At 44.4% G+C, this 22,092-nt stretch overlaps 2 protein-coding genes across 8 annotated transcripts in view; both read left to right on the top strand.

Moving 5' to 3' along the window:
* Positions 1 to 8,492, top strand: part of LOC122551440 (sperm-associated antigen 16 protein) — a 992,024-nt gene extending 983,532 nt beyond the window's left edge. For 2 of the 5 annotated variants that reach the window (XM_043693349.1, XM_043693352.1), the window contains one exon: positions 8,077 to 8,491. In XM_043693349.1, coding sequence (XP_043549284.1) covers positions 8,077 to 8,252 — 176 coding nt within the window. In that variant the 3' untranslated portion in view covers positions 8,253 to 8,491. Of the gene's footprint in view, positions 1 to 8,076 lie in introns of all 5 variants that reach the window. The other 3 variants (XM_043693348.1, XM_043693350.1, XM_043693351.1) reach the window with 3 other exon arrangements.
* Positions 8,493 to 9,154: 662 nt separating this feature from the next.
* The window catches only part of LOC122551439 (von Willebrand factor C domain-containing protein 2-like), a 36,051-nt gene continuing 23,113 nt past the window's right edge, over positions 9,155 to 22,092 (top strand). The window contains exons 1-3 of one of the 3 annotated variants that reach the window (XM_043693347.1): positions 9,155 to 11,110; positions 11,317 to 11,789; positions 12,325 to 12,454. In XM_043693347.1, coding sequence (XP_043549282.1) covers positions 11,385 to 11,789; positions 12,325 to 12,454 — 535 coding nt within the window. In that variant the 5' untranslated portion in view covers positions 9,155 to 11,110; positions 11,317 to 11,384. The other 2 variants (XM_043693344.1, XM_043693345.1) reach the window with 2 other exon arrangements.

Genomic DNA, 22,092 nt, shown 5'->3' with positions numbered 1-22,092 from the left:
TCCTCCCACAATCCAAAGACGTGCAGGTTAGAGTGTTCAGGGATGTATAGGTTAGATGCGTTAGTCAGGGGTAAATTTAGATTAATAGGATTGGGGAATGGGTTTGAATGGGTTACTGTTCAGAGGGTCGGTGTGGACTTGTTGGCCCAAAATGGCCTGTTTCCACACTGTAGAGGTTCTATGATACCTCAGGTCTCCAAAGGGGTACACTGGCTTTTCCAGAGAAATGCACAAGCTCTGACCTAGTTTAATCTCTACGCTTCAGATTCTGGACATAATGAATCCTCTTTGAATTGTGCCTATGTTGCACTCCAGCTGTCCTGGAAATGTGAAATGCTTGATATTTCTGAGTACCTCTATGATTTGAACTATTTTCCAAAGGATCACTGATATGGTGAAAATCTGGCTCTTAGATTTTCACTTCATCTCTGACTATTAAGTGTGTCAGAGTATTTCCAGTAAACAGTGTCAGAACAAGCAGTATATGTACAAAAAGTATGCCATTATTCTAAGGTTATATTGGACATTGAACATTTACATATTTATAAAAGATGGTTAATCAGTCACTTTTTAATGTTTTTGCATTTTGGGCTTCAGTTATCTTTGTGGTTGATATGTTCATCATTTGCTGATAGGAATGACATTACAATTTCTCTACTGTTGTCTCATCATTCGAGTTCTAAATGCCACTTAAGTTCCTGTATTGTGATATTTACTTTGAATAAAATTTGCAGTTGCCCCTTGATTATAAACATAGGAAAACTTCTTACTGAAAGAAACTCTTCCCAATGTATGGAACACAGCAACTGGTTTTTTGTTGACATCCAACTATTCCCCATATAGGACTGGACTCCTGTGATTATGGAATATTCAAGAGTTAAGGCATTACAAGCAGTTTGTGAAGAGGTGAACGTTCTAATTCAGAATAAATAAACATATGACCAGTAATAGGCAAGGATTGTTCCAGGTGCCAAATCAAATAGATTTAAGACAAATGAAGCAGAGTGGTTTGAAGAAGCAGCGCTTTGAAAGCTAGTGCCTACAAATAAACCTGTTGGACTGTAACCTGGTGTTGTGTGATTTTTAACTTTGTTGTCTATAGTTATTTTCCTTTGGTTCTCACTTGAGCTTGTTGGAGATGTTAAGTCAAAACTAGCTTCCATCCACCTTGAGGGAGCCTTTCTTCTGCCTGCTTGATCTTTCTCCTAGTCTGCCTGTACATATATGGCTCATGGATCCTTATGCACTCGTACCTTCCCATTCAATTATGCAATTACCAGGAAATTGATAGCAAAGATGAACCCTGCTTCTTTGAGAGCCCAGGCAACGATGTCATCCTTCGCCTTTCTCTTGTTTGGGAATTCTGCTAACTTCTTCCAAACAGTTTGTTTTATGTGTATCAATTTGAGGTTTCATCAAATGAGGCCCAGAAGTGTCTACACAAAGATATATATCCTTGGCAGAGACAAATGGCCTTGTGAATTGTCCTGACCAGGCTGTTCATTGTATGTGTCAGCATTGGCAGACTGCTGAATTAAAAACAGGAGCGAGATAGACCTAATGCTTTGGTGTTTAACTAACTTCGTATGATTTCATTTGTCTGTCATTTCTCACAGCTGGGCAACTGGAATTTTTTTTTGGCCATGCTTTATCAGGGGCAGTTGTCCCAAACATTCTAAAAGTGGAAACTTACAGGGACTTGCTACAGATTAACAGGATTTAATTGATGACTTTTCCAGGAGCAATTCAATTTCTTACAGTTTTCTGATATAAGAATGAATAATTAGCATTGATCTAATGCCTTTCATGACCTCAGGACATTCCAAAAGCACTTTACAGTCAATGAACTACGTTTGAAGTGCAGTCATTGTATGATGTAGGAAATTGAAGAAATATCTCAGAGGAGTTGAAGAATTGAGCAGCTACCTGCTGTACACAATGATTTCCTCAATTAAGAGGTTGGCATGGTATCAGGTCAATAGATCCAAATGCTTTCCAACTTCCTTGGCTCAAAGAGGCCCTGAATGAGCATCAACTCAAAGGAATAAAAAGGCAGGAGCTTTCAACTGACATAAGTAATGGAGAGAGTAGATTCCAAACTGTTCAGATAATTCTGTTTTAGGACCTAAACTGTCAACATATTTTCCTTTGACAAGTGCAGTTCGTGTTTGTCCATGCCCCATGTAGTCTGGATTATCACTTTATAAAATCAATCACCTTTGAAGTTTGAGCTATAAAAGCCTATCACACATTAATGAATTGAATTTAAGTACCTGGACCATAAGAGCTGGGGCCATGTGGCTACATCTGTCATTATTGAACAACAGGAATAAGATTTTGAATCAGATATTGAAGTGGGTCATCAAATGCATCTTAACTGTTTGGAAGGTAAGAAAGAAAAAGTTTGCATTTATCTATCACTTCCCAAAGCACATCACAGCTGATTAATTACTTTAAAATATAGTCATTTCTAATTTTATCGCACACAGTAGTGTAATACGTGGCATAGCAAGATTCCATAAATGACAGGAAGTAAAAGTGGCAAATAGTTTGTTTTTGGTGGTATTGCTAAAATGATCAAAGCACTGAGGGTATTTCTCTGCTTTTTTCAGATTGTACAGGGAGCTCTTTTACATCAATTGAGAAGGACCTAAGTTTCACCTCTCATCCCCTCCAACTGTGTAGTACTCCCTCAGCACTGAAATGAAGCATCAGTGAGGTTACTGGAGTGCTTGCTTCATCTTGCAATTCCCTGCCTCAGAGGTGTGAGGACTACCATAGAACCAAGGTTAATTTCTACAGACATTTTGTTAAAAATAGTGTCCACTGGTTGGAGTCATACCTGACACATAGGAAGATGGTTGTGGTTGGTGGAGATCAGTCATCTCAGCTGCAGGACATCTCTGCAGAGGTTCCCCAGGGCAGTGTATGAGGTCCAACCATCTTCAGTTGCTTCATCAATGTCCTTCCCTCCATTGTAACGTCAGAGGTGGGGTGGTCGCCAATGATCGCACACTGTGCAGCATTATTTGTAATTCCTCAAATACTGAAATAACAAATACAAGAAGATCTGGGCAATCTGCAAGCTTCAGCTGACAAATGGAAAGTAACATCTGCTTTACACAAATTCCAGACAATGGCCATCTCCAATAACAGACTTTGTAATCACAGCGCCTTGACATTCAATAGTGTTATCATTACTGAAACCCCCACTATCAACATCCTTGATATTGCCATTGACCAGAACCTCAACTTGACTTGCCACACCAACAAAAGTAGATCAGAGGCTAGGAATACTGTGGCAAGTAACTCAACTCCTGACTCCCCAAAACCTGTTCATTATCTACAAGGCACGAGTCAGAGTGTGATGGAATATTCCAACAAGGTGCTGGCATGGTAGTCTACAGGCTAACAGACATCGTTTTCTCTGTGTACATTTTGTGTTTTTCTTTTCTTTTATCTTTCTTCTTCATCTTCAAGGCTGGAATGGTGTAGTGGGGCAGTGGCTGTAGAGTCAGTGGCAGGGACAGGGACTCCTGGTGGCAGCGGTGCCTGGAGCCTGGACTCTTGGCAGTGTCAGTACCAGGGACAAGGACTTTTGGCACACAGGTAGGCCCATAGTCTAGACTCTTGGTGGTGACAGTACCTGGTACAGGGACTCCTGGTGACAGTAGGGCCAGAGCCTGGATTCTTGGTAGTGGCGATGACCAGAGCGGAGACTCCTGACAGCAGTAGGCCGGAGCCTGGACCCTTGACAGTGTCTTCCGGGGCATCGGATCGTTGGGACTCCTTGAGGACCAGATCACCTTGCAAGAGACCATGCAGGAACCCTGAAACTGTGCTTGAGACCTCAATTTGAACAGAAGATGAACTCTTATTTAAGTAATTTCTTTCTGTCCTTATTGTAACTCAAAATGGTACCAGATTGAGGCATCCAAACACTTTTCACTGTGTTTTCAAGATCTATATGATAATAAGTAAATCATTAATTCACTTGCCTGGATGGTTGCAACTCCAGCAACACTCGTGAAGCTTGACAACATCTAGGACAAAGCAACCTGCTTGATTGGTACCCCATTCACAAGCATCCACTCCCTCCACCAACAACACTCAGTAGCAGCAGTGTGTACTATCTACAAGATGCACTGCAGGAATTCACCAAAAATCCTCAGACAACACCTTCCAAACCCATGACCATTTCCACCTGCAGTTCAAGAAGGCAGCTGGCCACCATCTTCTCAAGGGCATCAAGGGACAGGCAATAAATGCTGGTCAGCCAGCGATGCCCATGTTCCAAGAATAATTATTTTTAAAATCTGGGGGATAAGATCGCTTTTCAATTAAGATCAATTCCTCTTCAACAGCATTGGAACAAAACTGTATTATCAACCCACAATGGGGACTGTGCAGGTTCACTGCCTCACAGCGGAGTACAGTGATTCCTATATCTGTTACTTTTACAAAATGTTCTTCGTTGCCACACCTTCAATCCTTGAGTACGGATATGAACCCTCTGTTTGCTTCGGGAGAATATTTGTTTGAAGTTAAAGGTGTATTTTTGTTTTTGGTATGAGGGGGCGTATCTGTTCTTCAGACTGGTACGTATCATGCACAAGATGCATCCAGTAACCCAATATGATATATTCAGCAGATTTCAGTCTTCACCAGGATCTGTAATAAACATTGTCACCTGCTGCATTGGATGCCCCCATCTATCCAGTAGCAGGTGCTGTGTCAGGCTTTGTTCTGGCTGAAGAAGCTAGCCAGTTATTAAAGGTTGGTAAACAGTACGAATTTATCACACTTAACTGCAAAATACACCTCAGCAAAGGCACTAGAACATTCACAGCACTACTGAATTAATCTTTTTCATATGTACGTTTATGTAACCCTCTGACTGTCTCAAATGTGCTGCCTATTGATAAAGGGGAGGGATTGATTAAAGTTTATGTGTATACCCCACCCCCTTCCATTACTTATGTTTTATGCAGCCAGTCACAGTGAGCAATAGAGCTTCAACTGAGCAGCAGGACAATTTCCTGGTCACATTTACGTAGAAAGGTCAATCAGAGCTCACAGTCTTTCTGGCTGTCTCAAAGTGCCTTTGATATTTTAGATTTGTTTCCAGATTATTATTTGTATTGATTAATTTATATCAAGACAGTACATATCAACTCAACCAAAAATAAAATGTCAGGCACATTACTGCTCAAATACATTTGGGTTATAAATTGTAATATATTCCAGCCCACACCAACAGCCATATTTATATATATGGACCCCCATATTGTGACTTGAAATGAATTTATTGATTTTTTTTATATAGAACACATTATTATACTGTTTGCTTCATAAGCAAAGGAAATTCAGCCTACTGAATTCTAGGCAGAAAGATTTGTTCTCCATTAAAGGAAACGAAACAATATCGAAAAGGATTTCAGCTATTAATCTCAGATACAATCATTAGGAAGATTAATAGTAGTTGGAGTATTATTAATTGATATAAAGTAGGTGGATTTATAGAGTCAATTACACCTTCTGCACAATGGTAATATATTATTGGATGTAGGTTTGCTCGCTGAGCTGGAAGGTTCGTTTTCAGACATTTCATCACCATACTAGGTAACATCATCAGCGAGCTTCCGGATGAGGCACTGGTGGCATGGCCCACTTTCTATTTATGTGTTTAGAATAGAAAGCGGGCCATGCCACCAGTGCCTCATCTGAGGCTCACCAATGTTACCTAGTATGGTGACGAAATGTCTGAAAACAAACCTTCCACCTTAGTGAGCAAGCCTACATCCAGAACCTCAACCTGAGCTACAAATTTTCTCAAACCTCGGTCATATATTACCTCCATTGCTAGTTCTGAGCAATGAGAACCCATTCTCTAAAACTGCAAAGGAAAGCATCAAAAATGTGAGCAAAAGAGATTTCTTGGTTTGGCATCATTATGAGCTAGTTGACACTGGATTGCATTCTTTCTTAACAAAAATTGTATTAACAAACCTGACCTCATTGTGCAGAGCTGTGGAATGTGTTTGCTGCTGATGATTCCTTCCACATGGCTGTACCTGTATAAATAAAGATCCATGCACCCAGAGCCTCATGATTAATGCCGGTTCCATGTAGCAGTGGGTGATGTTTCTTTGCCAGACAGATTTTCATGAGTAATCTCTGAGGCCCAAATTCACAATCTGTTTCTGTGTGAGAAAGATTTCTTACTCTATAAAAGAAAACCACAGTTACAATACATAAGTAAGACTTGGTACCAAATGGAATACATTGAGCCCAACTCTACAAGGAAAGTCTTTCACCTTTAGCCAGTTTTGTTGTCATAGGAATACAAGTCACTTCAGCCTGTTACCCCATTCAATTGCGTCACAACTGATCTGTATTTTTAACTTTTAATCTATTCATCTGCAAAAGTTCATATCCTATAATTCACTAACCTAACATTGATCTGTCAATCTCAGTTTTGAAATTTTTCAAATGACCCCCAGCCTTGACAGCTATTTTGGGGAGCCAATTCTAGTTTACCTGATCATGATCACCATTTTGGAGGTTTTGCTCCAGCTTTAAGTAAAAAACTCTGGGTTGAAGTCCCATTCCGGGATTTGTTGCCCATAGAGAGAGCTTTAATGATATAAATATATAAATGATATAAATCGATAATCAGCTTACTAATTGTCCTGGCACTTCCCCAATATTCCCAAAGGTAAAAATGGGCATGCAGAGACCCAAAACAAGCATGATCGTTATCACTGAGATTAGTTTATTTAGTTTTGGGTGTGTTTATTATTAAAATTTAAATTCCATCAGCTGCCGTGGTGAGATTTTAATCCATGATCCAAGAGCTGTGATTGGAATTTTGGAAGTATAAGTCCAGTGCTATCCTCACTTCACCAGCAACCCCTTCTCCATGAAGAAATGTTTCCTGCCATCACTTTGAAATGCCTTGTTCTAACTTAAAAGTTATCCTGATTTGTTCTGGACTGTTCCACCAGATAAAATAGATTCTCTCTATTAAATTGTGTCATTAATCTATGCTGATGGAAATTGTAAGCAACCCCCCCCCCATGTCATTTAATGTGGTTTTTTAAGGTTAACTTTGAATGCATACTCCAAGGGCCCAACGTTATCATGGAGCTTTTTTGCAGAATAATAAAACTATACAAATTCAGAACAGACCGTTTATTCATTCTGCCTGTGCTAGCTTTTTGAAAGAGCCATCTGTTTTTCCCTAATAACCCTGAAATATTTTCCTTCTCAAGTCTTTATCTAATTCCTTGTTGAAAATTATTACGCAGTGCATTCCAAATCACAACAACTCACTATCCAAACCAGTTTTTCCTTATTTAACCTTTACTATATACTGTCTCTGTTTAAATCTGTGATCACAGTTGCAATTCTTCTGCCAACAGAAATAATTTGTCCTTACTTAATCTATCAAACCTCTTGTGATTTTGAATACCTCTGTTAAAGTTCCACAGAATCTCCCATCAGGAGAACCACCCCAGCTGCTCGAGTCTCTCCATGTCACTGAGGTCCTTTATTCCTGGCACTGTTCTAATAAATATGCTCTGTACCTTCTTTAAGGACTTTCACATATTTTGCTGGAGGGCTTCTATCCAGAAAGAAGTGAGATTTTGTTTTTGGTGCACATTATTGGTGCACTCTACGCCAAAGTATAGTATTCAGAGTATACTGCTCAAATGCTGCAAGTTCATTAATTCAAGTCCCTGCTGATTTTTATCATATTAGCAACAAGAAATTAAAGCTAAAACATCCAAGCTACTGATGTGATTTCCACAGCAGGGCACTCTTGACACTGTGTGACCTTTTAATGGACATATATTATTACAAATGATTTAATTTTGCGAGAAACTGTGCATAGCTATGCGGAGTAGACATATATCTGCATTTTTTTTCCAAAAGGCCCTGGTGTTAAATGATGGTTTCTAGGTAGAGATGAGTATATATTCTGTTGCCTTGATGTTCACCAAACGTGGTGCCACCTTTATTTATTTCATGGTTCTATATTTTTCATGTTTTTCTTTTTTTGTTGCTCCTCAGGTCAACTAGTGGTCATGGCCAGCAACGATGGGACTGTGAAGATATTGGATCTGCCCTCGGGTCAGTTGTACAGCCTTTCAGGACATGAAGACGCTGTGCAGTGTGTGCTGTTTGACCACAAGGGTGAATATGTGGTATCAGGAGGGTCTGATGGTACCATCCGCCTCTGGACATAAAGCAATAGTTATAGTATCCAAGTGTTGATTCCACCTCTTGATTAGTTTAAGATGTGCTTTTGACTCTTACTGTGTGAATCGGAATTATTTTGTGGAAAATTGGATAATGTAGTGGAAAGCTCTTCTATACTGTGTAACTACAGAGTGTAATAATCAACTTAGCTCATCTTTTGTCAGTTATTAAATTGGTGTGTTTGAAAGATACTGGGTGTTTATAATGTTTCTATGTAATTGGTGTGGGTGGTGGCCCTTTAAGTATCAGAGAGTACCTATTATTTTCACTCATTCCACAACTTAAACTGCTCAATAACATAGGTTCTGCTTTGCTGCTCTGCTGCCTAGCCACAGGTAAGTAATGAAGGGCTTTTGCCCGAAACGTCGATTTTGCCTGTCCTCGGATGCTGCCTGAATTGCTGTGCTCTTCCAGCACCACTGATCCAGAATCTGGTTTCCAGCATCTGCAGTCATTGTTTTTACCTCACAGGTAAGTAATGCCGAAGGGCCTGTTTCCACACTGTAATGTAATCTGTAATGTAATCTGTAATCTGTAATCTCACCACCTGAAAGGTAGTGGAAGCAGGTTCAGCAGTAACTTCCAGAGGGAATTGTATAAATAAATGATGGGAAGAAAATTACAGGGCCACGGGGACAGAGCTAATCGACTAGGACAACGATGGTCCCCGAACAAAAATTGTCTCCGGCCGGTGAACACTCCACATTGTAATTAGTATTGATATTCTCTCCAAAGAAGGAGTCTAAACGTTAACACTTCTGCTCGCTCCACATACCTGCTGAGTTTCTCCAGCACTTTTTAAAATCAGATCTCCAGCTACCGCAGCATGTTGTTTTTGTTATTCTGTGTGTATGTGTTTACACTATTGCATTTGCAGTGACCCTGACCTGCGCGCGTTTTGTACAAGGCTGGAGGAGGCGGAATACCCGAGTGGTCCTCTGCTGTGTTTGATCGAGATACGCAGTTTGACAATGACGCCTAATGACAGCACGGACGTACTGCATGCCCGGGAAGCTCGCAGCCAGAGTGCCACTCGGAGGACTCTTAGCCGAGCAAGCAACATGACCTGGAGTCGATTGAATAAATCAGAGTCACCGCCAGCAAAGCAAGCAAAGGCGAGCCGAGACAGAGAGATGGTCGGGGAGAGCAGGAGACCACCGCGGGCCAGGAGGATAGGACCAATATAAAGGGACTGCAGTGACAAGAAACTGGACGATTTCGGAGATCTGGTGACGAGCTTCACTTGTTTGGACATACATTGGCCTCGCCTGAGTCTCGGGGTAAATTGCCCGGTCTCCGCCTTGTCTCCGCTGTGGTTTTGGCATTAAAGATCAAGGTAGCGGGGCGCCAGGACAAGGACCGAGAGCAACACACAGACACAGATACACACACAGATACACAAACACACACACTGTGGGAAGAACGCGTTGAGTCGACGGGCGCTCTCCTTGGTGCTGAAAGCTCCAGGTCTATTGTGTAAAGGTGATGCCCGCCAGAGCTGAACAATCCCAAGTGGTGCAGCAGCCAGAGGCCACCGGGAGCGCGGTGCTAACATGCAGGAGCTGTTAGAGTCTCCGGTGGGGTCCTGCGCCGCTGTGTACACCCTGGCAGCAGCCTGTCTCCACAAGGTGGGCTGGCCCGGCACTGAACGTCGCCTGGCATTCAGTTTTTAAAAGCGGGCCAACTTTACACTTTAGCGGCGTCGCTGGGGAACAACTGCGGAGGACTGAGAGGGGGGAACCTTGAGGTGATCTGGAGACCATGTGGTGACTTCGCCAGCTCCCGTCCAGCGACTCTTTTGCCTTCATCGAAGATGCGCGCTGCGTAAACAAGCGTAAACTGGCCACAAATCATCAGCAAGCGACCACAGGTAACCGAGCTATGTGTCTCTATCCTGCCCTGCGCCCGGCCGTGTGTGGGATGGTATTAACTAATCATCCTCCCCGGTTGCTGTATACCCGCACGAAGTTGCAGGAAGAAAATGCGGCGTGCCTGCAACTGGTGTCTTTATTTTTGTATCTAACCCCCCCCCCCCCAATCCTGTGGAATGCAACCTTTGAATTTAGAGGGTCAGTTCTGACGAGCTGATCAGAAAGATAATATATAACCCCTTCCTTCCCCCAGCCCTCCACATACGCTCGCTGGCCCAGTGACCTTGTCTTTATTCACTCGCCATCTTTGGGTGTAATTAACATTGGTGAAAACCGTATCAATCACACCGATTCGGACTGTGTCTGTAACACTGTAACAGGAAGGTCATCGGCAGTCCCGGGGAGGACAAGACTTATGCTCAGCACAAGGGGCGATTTCCCTGTTTTGTCCACCCTCCCTCCCTCCCTCTCCCAAACACAGGCGGGTTTGTTTTCTGTTCAAGAAGTTTGACATGTTTGTCGTATTGCACCGTGAGATCTGCAGAATGAATTCCTTTCCTTCTTGTTTTAAAAATTCCGCCCTCCCCGCGGCTGTAAAGTTTGTGCAGTTTCTCCGTGCCTCCCCTAGCCGTGTGCCTGAGATGCAGATTCCGGGCTGCCAGCCCGTGTTGAGTGGTCTGCCCTTGGCTTGCCCTAAGTTGCCGGGGTCGTGGGTCAAGTTCCATTGCAGGGGAATGCTCCCGGTGCAGCGCTGACGGTGTGCTGCACTGCCCTTTTCCTCTGTCAGAAAAGACAACGCTATTTGGAAGAAGAATTAGTGGGGGGGTTATCTGCTGGTGTCCTGAAGTGATTTGTTTTTCAGAAAAAAAGAACATTGATTATCACATGCGATGCATGAATTGACTGGCGCCTTGTACAATTGCTGCAAAAGTGCTCCGGTAGCTGTCGGTCGGTACTGGAATGGAATGAGAGGTGTATGTGAAATACAAGTCCTTCTTTAAACCTGTTTGGTTTTTGTACCATGTATCCCGCAGCTGCTTATATGGCGTTAATCGTCTTCGACAATTCCTACAAAAGTGCTCCGGTAGCCGTGAGGCCATGTAGTGAGCGGTGTGTGTAACAATGCGAGTGTTTCTTTAACTCTGCCCTTGTACTGTGTGTGTGTGTGTGTTTTTTGCAGCCGTTTATGGGCGGCTGCAGCCCAGCGCAGAGCCGGAGCTGGTGGCCGAGCCCAGGGACTGGTGAAGGATGGCTCCCGGACCGCATGCAGCCTGCGTGCTCCTGCTGGTGACCCGTGCCCTCCTCCTCCTCCCTCCCCCGGCCTCCGCCGAGCCGGAGGAGGACAGCCTGGGGGCTGACAACACCCTGGGGGCGGCCAACGGCGACAACGTGGAGTTCGACGACTACCGGGGCAAAGGCTGCGTGGACGACAGCGGCTTCGTGTACAAGCTGGGCGAGCGCTTCTTCCCGGGCCACTCGAACTGCCCGTGCGTTTGCACAGAGGACGGGCCGGTGTGCGACCAGCCCGAGTGCCCCAAGATCCACCCCAAGTGCAGCAAGGTCGAACACAACGGCTGCTGTCCCGAGTGCAAAGAAGTGCGGAACTTTTGCGAATACCGCGCGAAGACCTACAAAGTGCTGGAGGAATTTAAGGTAGGCGTAACTGCACCCGCCCTTAACCAGTCAGCGCCGCGACCGTGGACGAGAATCCGCGGCCCCTTCCGCAAACTGGCTGCAGACACACCGGAGCTCCGCTGCAAAATGAACCGGGGGGGGGGGGCACCTGACGCCCCGGTAAGGTTTCTGTCAGCGCGGAGTGGCGTTTTGGGGCGACCCAGGTAGACCCCGCTCGCGGGAAAGCCCGGTAATCCTTGCTGTGTTTAAAAACCGAAAACGAAACCGCCATCAGATTGGTACAAGGAGGAGAGATGGATCGCTCCCCTTAAAAGCGCCGCCACGGCGTGAGCCAGGTTAACCCCGCGCTTGGACGCGCTTCAGTTGAACGGGGAAAGAGTGTCAGGAGAGTTCCGTTCATTCCTGTTCACTGAAGCCACTGGTGGGTTTTGTGTGTGTGTGTGTGTGTGTTGCTGTTGTTAAACTGTGCCCTCGGGTTGTCCCGGGTCAGGCTGGAAGCCAGTTTGCACTCGCTGTCCGCACTACTGAGTCAAACCTGTGTGGTTTGTTACAGCCATCTCCGTGCGAGTGGTGCCGGTGTGAGGCCAGCAGTGAGGTGCACTGTGTTGTCGCCGACTGTGCCGTCCCCGAGTGCGTCAACCCGGTGTACGAGCCCGAGCAATGCTGCCCGATCTGCAAGAACGGTAAGCGGCCTCCCCCCCCCTCCTCCGCGCCCTGTGGATCACAACATTGAGCGTACATCCCAGCACCCGGGGGGCTCGCAAAAAAAAAACAGGGAGCCAATGCCTCTGTCGATTCGTGCTTGTGTGTGTCAGAGCGCGGCTGGTGGGAGGGAATAGTCAAAAAGAAAACCAAAAGAAAATCCCATCTCATAGGTTTCTTTCACCGTTTACTTAGACGTCTTACTTCAGCCCTTTTCCTTGAGAAAGGGTGTTTTTTTTTCCAGGGTTGGGTGTGGTGGAGGATGGCAAAGTGACCACAATTTGGACATGAGCTTATAGGCAGATCCATCAGAAATAAGACCGAAACATCACCAGAGTTTTAGCCTAGTTCAGTAACTCCCCAGAAATAGGCACTTGAATGGTGTTGGTGTGGCCTGGTGGGCTGCAGTATGGACAGCACACCACTTGGTAAAGCCCGCTCATTTCAATGATGGCAGCTAGAGCCAAGAGCACTAAAGGCCTGAGCGGGAGGAGCCAGTGCCGTGAATGTCTGGCACTGGTTTTCCAGCCTGTGTCAAGCTGAGGAAGGCACCAGGAATCGTGCAGGAGTTAAATCGGACTCTGTGGAACACTCAACAGTGGCACAACAAGGGAGAGTGTGTGCTCCAGGGGTTTTTGGACGCAGCACTGGAGGGCTCAATAGAAGAAGCAGAGAGAGGACGAGCATTCCTATGTTCGTAGGGGACCAGGATCGGAAGGCAGCTGGAGCAGTGAAGGTGAATATCAGCACTGGAGTTCTGGGTGTAGTGCTTCATTACCTCTCACAAGCACTCAGGCTCAGTGAATGGATCACAAGTTTTGCTCCATGCATCACCTACCAACAATCCCCACCAATTATAACTCCTAACTGATGTCCACAAGGATATCAGAAATGGAGAAGCAGGAATAGGCCATTCAGCCCATTGTGCCTGTGCTGTCATTTCAGTAAGAGTTTGGTGGATCAGGTTGTGGCTTCAGCTATACGTTCCGACTTCCATCCTATAACTCTTGACTCTCTGATAAATTAAAAGTGTAACTCATTCAGCCCTCAGTGGTCCAGCTAGCCCTGCTGTTTGGGATAGGGAATTCCATTGATTAATGAGCCTCGGAGAGAATAAATTGCTCCTCCCTCCTGTGTTAAGTGGGAACTCTTTATTTGAAACTGTGGCCTCCACCTCTAATATCCTCTTGGCATCCAACCTGTCAAGGTCCCTCAGAATTCCAATTCAGCCAAACAGGTAACGCGCAAGCAGTGACACCAGGGCTAACCAGAGGGGACAGTCATGCCTGAATGCCCAGTCCCTGTGGTGGAAGTGATAAAAACATCCTTTTCTGAGGCTGTAACCAGGCCAGGCCTGAAGCAGTCAAGGATGGCAATATTCTCAAACAATCCACCCATACACATTCCACTTCCCTGTCATCCCACAATCTTTTCTGATTTATGAAAAACTCAACTCCTACTTTGCAACCACCACAACGTTAACCGTATGCATTTCTCCTTTCACATACCCAAAAGGTGCAACCTGGTCGTACAGTGGTCAAGCAACAAGAATGAAGCATTCATTTTCACACATCATCCTCCAGCTTAGATACTGACACTAGTTTAAAAGGATAGGGTAGATTCATTGTCAGAAAATGGGCAATAATTAGGGCAGACAGATAAAGTTGGGTAGAGGTGCCAGCTCAGCAGTGATAATGTTGCACACAAGTTCTACTGCAGAGAGCTCAGGTGGGGCAGCACGCAAAAGAGGGTTGACAAATATACACAATGAAGTGTTTGCTGCAGTAGGATACCCACCAGAAAGCCTGCAGTCAGTGTCAAAGAACTTGGACAAGACTGAGGTAAACTTGACAAAGAGCATTGTGCAGAGCTTCGAACACTTCCTTTCCACCCCAGCTGGGCCTACGCAACTAGTGAATCCGAACATAATACAGAGTCTAATGGCTAATGTCATCGCTTCCATTGCAGCCCAAGCGGCAGCCAGCAAACATTGGAGTGCTGCGGTGGAAGTTCAGACGGCTGCATGGAGTTCAGACAGCTGCCATCATGCCTGAGGATTGCATTATGCAAAGGGGTCTATAATCTCCCACAGCAGTCCAGCAATCTGTGTTGCAGCAGATTAACAGGATTGCTGAGGCATCACTTTGGGAGCAATGGTAGCAGCTCCAAGGAGCACAGATCTGCTGTTCTCTCTCATTTACCCTCTCACCACAGCACTCCACCAGTACTCTTGCTATCGCCAACATTGAGATGGGGTGTGCGTCTCAGCTTTTTAGCAATAGAGAAATAATTCTGATCGAAAAACAATATCTTCTCATGGGCCATGTTGGAGCTGCTTCTCCTGCTCATCTTCAGTCACCCACTTCATCATATTACTCATGATCACATGGATTTCATTCCACATAGTCAACAGATTATCCTCAATGTCCAGTGGCCATCCTTTGGTTTGTCATGGTAACCATGGAATCCCTACAGTGTGGAAGCAGTCAATTCAGACCATCAAGTCCACACCAACCCTCAAGAGCATAACACCGAGACCCACCCACCATCCCCTACCATTCCTGTAACCTGTATTTCCATTGCTAACCTATCTAGTCTGCACATCCCTGAATACTATGGACAACTTAGCATGGCAGTGCACCTGACCTGCACATCTTTGGACTGTGGGAGGAAACCGGAGTGCATAAAGAAAACCTACACAGACACGAGGAGAACATTCAAACTTCATACAGACAGTTGCTCGAAGCTGGACTCAAACCCGGGTCTCTGGCGCTGTAAGGCAGCAGTGCTAACCACTGAGCCACTGTGCTGCCTAAACTGTACCTTAGATTCCTGTGCAATGAAGGCATTATAACTGCTGCCAGCATACTGGGCATTGACCTGTATGGTATTATGAATGTGGTCTCACACCAGCTGGATGTGAGAGTAGAATCCCTTTTCATTTTTGACGGAGGGAAGACTTGATATGCAGACTCCAGAAAGTAATGTGCATGTCATTCTATTTATTGCTCCAACCACCAAAGCTGCATTCCTACTTTCTGCTTTCTGTGTAGAGGGAATGAAATGGTGTTAGCAATCATTGAGCAGAGAGCATTACACAAGAGAGGATAGTAAACTGGCAAATGTTGTAATTCCTTGTAATGCTAGCCTGAAAGGTGTCAGATGCAGAAAGTTTGTCTTTGCTATCGCTGACTGTGAAAGTGATCCTTGCACTCTTGTGAGGTTATACTTATGGTTGCAGCAGGTGACAGGTTTCAGCAAGGACGTCGGTACTGAAACACAGAAATCTCAAATATTATTCCTCACTGAAATTCAGATACAGAAATAATGATTCCCTCAACACCCTGGGTGGATTGCATCACATTGCTATGAACTCTTCTCCTCCCTCTTCCTGCAATTTGTCTCATTTCGAAGACATGCTGTATTGCAAGAAGATGGCGTACTTCTGTTCTTGTACTCATAAGCAACTGCTTAGCATTGAAGTCTTGAAGCCAGCAAAAACTCCTTCAATACCTGCCACACTTTTGTAACTTTAACCAATCATACCAAACGCGTATAGGTTCAAAGCAACAGCCAGTTGTAATCCACCAATAAGTAGTTGATAATCATGTTAAGTAGCACTGATGGAGTCTTCCTGTTTCTGAATGTGCCTTCAACGATGCGAGGTGAAAGGTACTGTGCTCCAAAGTGACAGTGTTAACATTAAATCAACATCTCACACTGAACGATGTTGTAATCTGTCTCCATACCTTTGGTGGCTGTACACAATGAAGCCAGCAAAATATCTCATCTTGTTTGAGTCACTCATAAAAGTCTAACTTGGATTTTATAAATGACTTGGATGAGGGAGTGGTAGGGTGGGTTGCTAAGTTTGCCAATGACACAAAGGTTGGTGGAGTTGTGGATAGTGTGGAGGGCTTTTGTAGGTTGCACCAAGACTTGACAGGATGCAGAGCTGGGCTGATAAGTGGTAGATGGAGTTCAACCTGGAAAAGTGTGAAGTGATTTATTTTTGGACTTGAATGCAGAATACAGGGTGAAAGGCAGGATTCTGGGCAGTGTGGAGGAACAGAGGGATCTTGGGGTCCATGTCCATAGATCCCTCAAAGTTGCCACCCAAGTTGATAGGATTATAAAGAAGGCAGATGGTGTGTTGACTTTCATTAGCAAGGGAATTGAGTTTAAGAGCTGCAAGGTTATGTTGCAGCTTTATAGAGTCCAGGTTAGACTACACTTGAAATATTGTGTTCAGTTCTGGTTGCCTCATTATCGGAAGAATGTGGAAGCTTTAGAGAGGGTGCAGAGGAGATTTACCAGGATGCTGCCTGGACTGGAGGGGCATGTCTTATGAAGAAAGGTTGAGGGAGCTAGAGCTTTTCTCATTGGAGCGAAGAAGGATGAGGGGCATCTTGATAAAGGTGTACAAGATGATGAGACACATAGATAGAGTGAATAGTTAGAAATGTTTTAATTGGAGGAAGGTTTGGGGGAGATGTCAGAGGTATTAATGACTTGGAAGAGAGAGTCGAAGGGTGGGTCAGTAAATTTGCAGATGATACGAAGATTGGTGGAGTTGTGGATAGTGAGGAGGGCTGTTGTTGGCTGCAAAGAAATTCAGATATGATGCAGAGCTGGGCTGAGGAGTGGCAGATGGAGTTCAACCCTGTCAAGTGTGAGGTTGTTCATTTTGGAAGAACAAATAAGAATGCGGAATACAGGTTTAACGGTAGGGTTCTTAGTAAGGTGGAGGAGCAGAGGGATCTTGGAGTCTATGTTCATAGATCTTTGAAAGTTGCCACTCAGGTGGATAGAGCTTGTAAGAAGGCCTATGGTGTATTAGCGTTCATTAGCAGAGGGATTGAATTCAAGAGTCGTGAAGTGATGTTGCAGCTGTACAGGACCTTGGTTAGGCCACATTTGGAGTACTGTGTGCAGTTCTGGTCGCCTCACTTTAGGAAAGATGTGGAAGCTTTGGACAGGGTGCAGAGAAGATTTACCAGGATGTTGCCTGGAATGGAGAATAGGTCGTACGAGGATAGGTTGAGAGTGCTAGGCCTTTTCTCATTGGAACGGCGAAGGATGAGGGATGACTTGATAGAGGTTTGTAAGATGATCAGAGGAATAGATAGAGTAGACTGTCAGAAACTTTTTGCCCGGGTACAACAGAGTGTTACAAGGGGACATAAATTTAAGGTGAAGGGTGGAAGGTATAGGGGGTTGTCAGGGGTAGGTTCTTTACCCAGAGAGTGGTGGGGGCATGGAATGCACTGCCTGTGGGAGTGGCAGAGTCAGAATCATTTGTGACCTTTAAGCGGCAATTGGATAGATACATGGATGGGTGCTTAAGCTAGGACAAATGTTCGGCACAACATCGTGGGCCGAAGGGCCTGTTCTGTGCTCTATGTTCTATATAGGTAGGTTCTTTACACTGAGAGTGGTGGGTGCGTGGAATGTACTGCCAGCAGTGGTAGTAAAGTCAGAGACATTAGGGACATTTAAGTGACTGTTGTATAGGTACATGGATGATAGTAACTTGAAGGGTATGTAGGTTAGTTTGATACAAGAGTAAGATAAAAGGTCAGCACAACTTCAAGGGCCATAAGGCCTAGACTGTGCTGTACTGTTTTATGTTCTATAACCTTTTAGGATCTAAAGGCACCCAGAGTCTGAAAAATAGGCAGAAATGATTCCCTTTCATGCCTCAAATCTTTTGGTTGCTTCAGAGCACCTGTAAGGAAAAGTACCTGTGTGGAAAAAAGCTGCTGAATTAAATCATTGCAACATTGACGTAAACAAGCATAAAGTCAATCTACTTGAGTGTTTTGCACTGTCAATCGTAGTTCGCCAACTGCTTACAATCTCAGCAGGGAAACAAAAAATCAACCAACCTCAAGATTTCATCCAGAATGTTCATAATCACATTTAACAATGCAAAGCCGACACCACTGGGTACTGAATAAAACATGTATTGAAATTGGCTAACGAGGCACAGCATGCATTTTTCTGACCCAGCGATGTTAAAAAGAGTTAAGGGGTGTTTTTTCCATAGCTTTTTCAAGGAGTTCAGTGAGAGTGGAGAATATCTGAAACTCTCTCCGTCCCTGAAAAAGCTGTTGAAACTGTAAATCAATTGAAAAATTTCAGAACACGAATCGGCAGATTAATCCCTTGTTTAGGTATTGAGAGATGTGGAACACTAGACAGATGCTTTAAGATGCAAATCTATCATCATTTAATCTAGTGGCAGAATATGCTCAAAGGACTGAATGGCTTATTTCATTGTTCCTCATGCACAGGGAACCTGACCCAGTAATGTATCATTTGCTATCTCGGGCTTGGGACTTTTGGAAGGAAGATACTGAGATGTTACATAAACTGCTCCCAACAGTTCACTTAGTTTGGACATATCCTTCAATGACAGCAGCTAATCTTTGTCAATAATCCCAATGGTATTAAGTTTACAGTGTCCTCTTCTATTTATAATTTGCAGTTCTTCAACCCCAGTGAATATCTCAATGGAGTTTACACATTCTCCCCGTGTCTGCGTGGGTTTCCTCCGGGTGCTCCGGTTTCCTCCCACAGTCCAAAGATGTGCAGGTCAGGTGAATTGGCCCTGCTAAATTGCCCGTAGTGTTAGGTACATTAGTCAGGGGTGAATGTAGGGGAATGGGTCTGGGTGGGTTGCTCTTCGGAGGGTCGGTGTGGACTTGTTGGACCGAAGGGCCAGTTTCCGCACTGTAGGGAATCTAATCTAATCTAATCTAATCACACTATATTGAACTTCCTGTTTGGGGAAAAACCTTAAGAAACACTGCTTATTGTTTTGCATTGCAGTGATGCCACTATTTTGGTCTCAGTGCCATTATTTATTTGTGCCTATTTAATGACACAATGGAAATGATCAACGACTCACTGTTGCAGTATCCACATCAAATATTTCAACTAACTAAGCCTTAAACACCTATTTTGTCTCTGAATCTCCCTTCTGTCTACATTTGTCTCTTCCCTAATCAAGCACAACAGGATTTCAGATTGTAAATTTTTACTGTAACAAATCAAAGATCAAAACTAGACTAAACATTACTTAACAGACAACTATTACACTCAACAGCAGAAAAGATATTCCCTTGTAACAATTCAGCAGAACTGAAAACCCCATACTATTTTTATGGTTTGGAGGTGCTGGTGTTGGACTAGGATGTATCAAGTTAAAAATCACACAACACCAGGTTATAGTCCAACAGGTTTAATTGGAAGCACTAGCTTTCATAGCACTGCTCCTTCATCAGATGGTTGTGGAGTATTAGATCATCTTATGATCTTATACTCCACAGCCTTCTGATGAAGGAGCAGTGCTCCGAATACAATATTTAGACATTGTAGCACATTCTCAGCAGTTACAACCTTATATTTAAAGTTGCAAATGTCTCCGACCAAATCTACAGGTTTCCTTTGCTCTGTACCCCCTGGACAAATTGTCCAGTGCTCTTTTAAATGTAATTGCCTACACTCAATACTCTAAGCAGACCTTCCAGAAGCAAGGCACAGTGGGTCATTTTTTTGTTCTTCAGCTCTCCATAAAAATGCTTTTGTCCTTCAAACTTTGGGCATGACGTTCCCTTTCCTTGAAGTGGCGAGTGGGAGAAATAATTGGCCGAGTTGAGGAAAAACTCATCCCTTCTTGCCGTCTTCGCGATTGCCTGAAGGCATGAAAGGAGGCTAACTTCCTGACTCGAAAACAATGGCAACCTGCCAGCTGAGTTGGGGATAGGGGGTCAGTCTTCCAGTTGCACCAATCTGGTGGCAGTAGGAAGCATGGATGTGGAGCAAGGGTGTGTCCTCTGAAAACCATCCCTGCCCTTGCCTGCAACTCCCCTGACTCCCTTCTACCCACAGCCCCCCAACCCTCTGACAAAAAAGACAAATATTTCTGATCTCACAGCTCAATCTCCTGAGGGGATAGACCTTAATCAGCAGATTCCAGGTCTTAAGTGGCAAGGCATGCCACAAAGATCTGAAAATTCTCCCCATTGGTTCCATCTTCAGTAGGCCATTTTCTTGATAATTAACCCAAAAAACAGTCCTTTGTGGGCGGCACGGTGGCCCAGTGGTTAGCACTGCTGCCTCACAGCGCCTGTAGACCCGGGTTCAATTCCCGACTCAGGCGACTGACTGTGTGGAGTTTGCACATTCTCCCCGTGTCTGCGTGGGTTTCCTCCGGGTGCTCCGGTTTCCTCCCACAGTCCAAAGATGTGCGGGTCAGGTGAATTGGCCATGCTAAATTGCCCGTAGTGATAGGTTAAAGGGGTAAAGGTAGGGGTATGGGTGGGTTGCGCTTCGGCGGGTCGGTGTGGACTTGTTGGGCCGAAGGGCCTGTTTCCACACTGTAAGTAATCTGTAAGTAATCTAATCTAATCTTTGCGTAGAACCATAAAATTGCAGAAGAAGGCCTTCAGCCCATCAAGTCTGTATTCCCAATTTCCCTTCATCTGGTTGGCATATTCAGCCTGACTTGGTAAGTTTGTGAGTCTGCAAGTACAATGGCCAGTTACTTTTCCTTTTGTACTAGAGTTTGCATCTGATTTTCAATAAGGCTTGACCTGGTCCCTGACCCCATTGCAAACCGGTCATATGGAACTGTCCCCAAGCAAAGTTCAGCAAAGCATCTCTTTCTTTCACTTCCCATCACAATCATCCCTGCCATCCCGTCCCACCCATCCCTAACATTCCAGTGTTCTCTGATTAACATTAAAACAAAGCCTAGAAAAAAGTGAGGACTGCAGATGCTAGAGATCAGAGTCGAAGAATGTGGCATTGGAAAAAGCACAGCAGGTCAGGCAGCATCTGAGGAGAAGGAGAGTCAACATTTCGGGCATAAGCCCTTCATCAAGAATGGACACAATGAGCCTTGATGAAGGTCTAATGCCTGAAAAGTCGACTCTCCTGCTCCTTGGATGCTGCCTGACATGCTGTGCTTTTCCAGCAACACAATTTTTGACTTTAAAACAAAGCCATCTTTTAAAGCCTTGCATTTCTAATACTGCCTCTTTGACCAATGTTTAAGTCAGCTTTCCTGATCTATCTTCCAGTGTTTTGGTACTAAAATTTTGTTCACTTTGGAGGTTTTAATATGTCAAGGGCATTTTATAAATTTAAGTTGTCAGCAAGATTGAGAGTGTCATTCCTCAAAGGCAATATTATCATCGGATCACTGACTTCGGTATGGTTCATATTACTTTATTATTTAGATGAATATTGGGGCATGTAGAAAGGATTACATAGAACATAGAACAGTACAGCACAGAACAGGCCCTTCAGCCCACGATGTTGTGCCGACCATTGATCCTCATGTATGCACCCTCAAATTTCTGTGACCATATGCATGTCCAGCAGTCTCTTAAATATCCCTAATGACCTTGCTTCCACAAGTGCTGCTGGCAACGCATTCCATGCTCTCACAACTCTCTGTAAAGAACCCGCCTCTGACATCCCCTCTATACTTTCCTCCAACCAGCTTAAAACTATGACTCCTCATGTTAGCCATTTCTGCCCTGGGAAATAGTCTCTGGCTATCGACTCTATCTACGCCTCTCATTACCTTGTATACCTCAATTAGGTC

This window comes from Chiloscyllium plagiosum, chromosome 7, assembly GCF_004010195.1.
Source record: "Chiloscyllium plagiosum isolate BGI_BamShark_2017 chromosome 7, ASM401019v2, whole genome shotgun sequence".
NCBI classification, from domain to species: Eukaryota; Metazoa; Chordata; class Chondrichthyes; order Orectolobiformes; family Hemiscylliidae; genus Chiloscyllium; species Chiloscyllium plagiosum.
The sequence above is the reverse complement of the archived record's forward strand: the minus strand, read 5'-3'. Positions and strand labels throughout refer to the sequence as shown.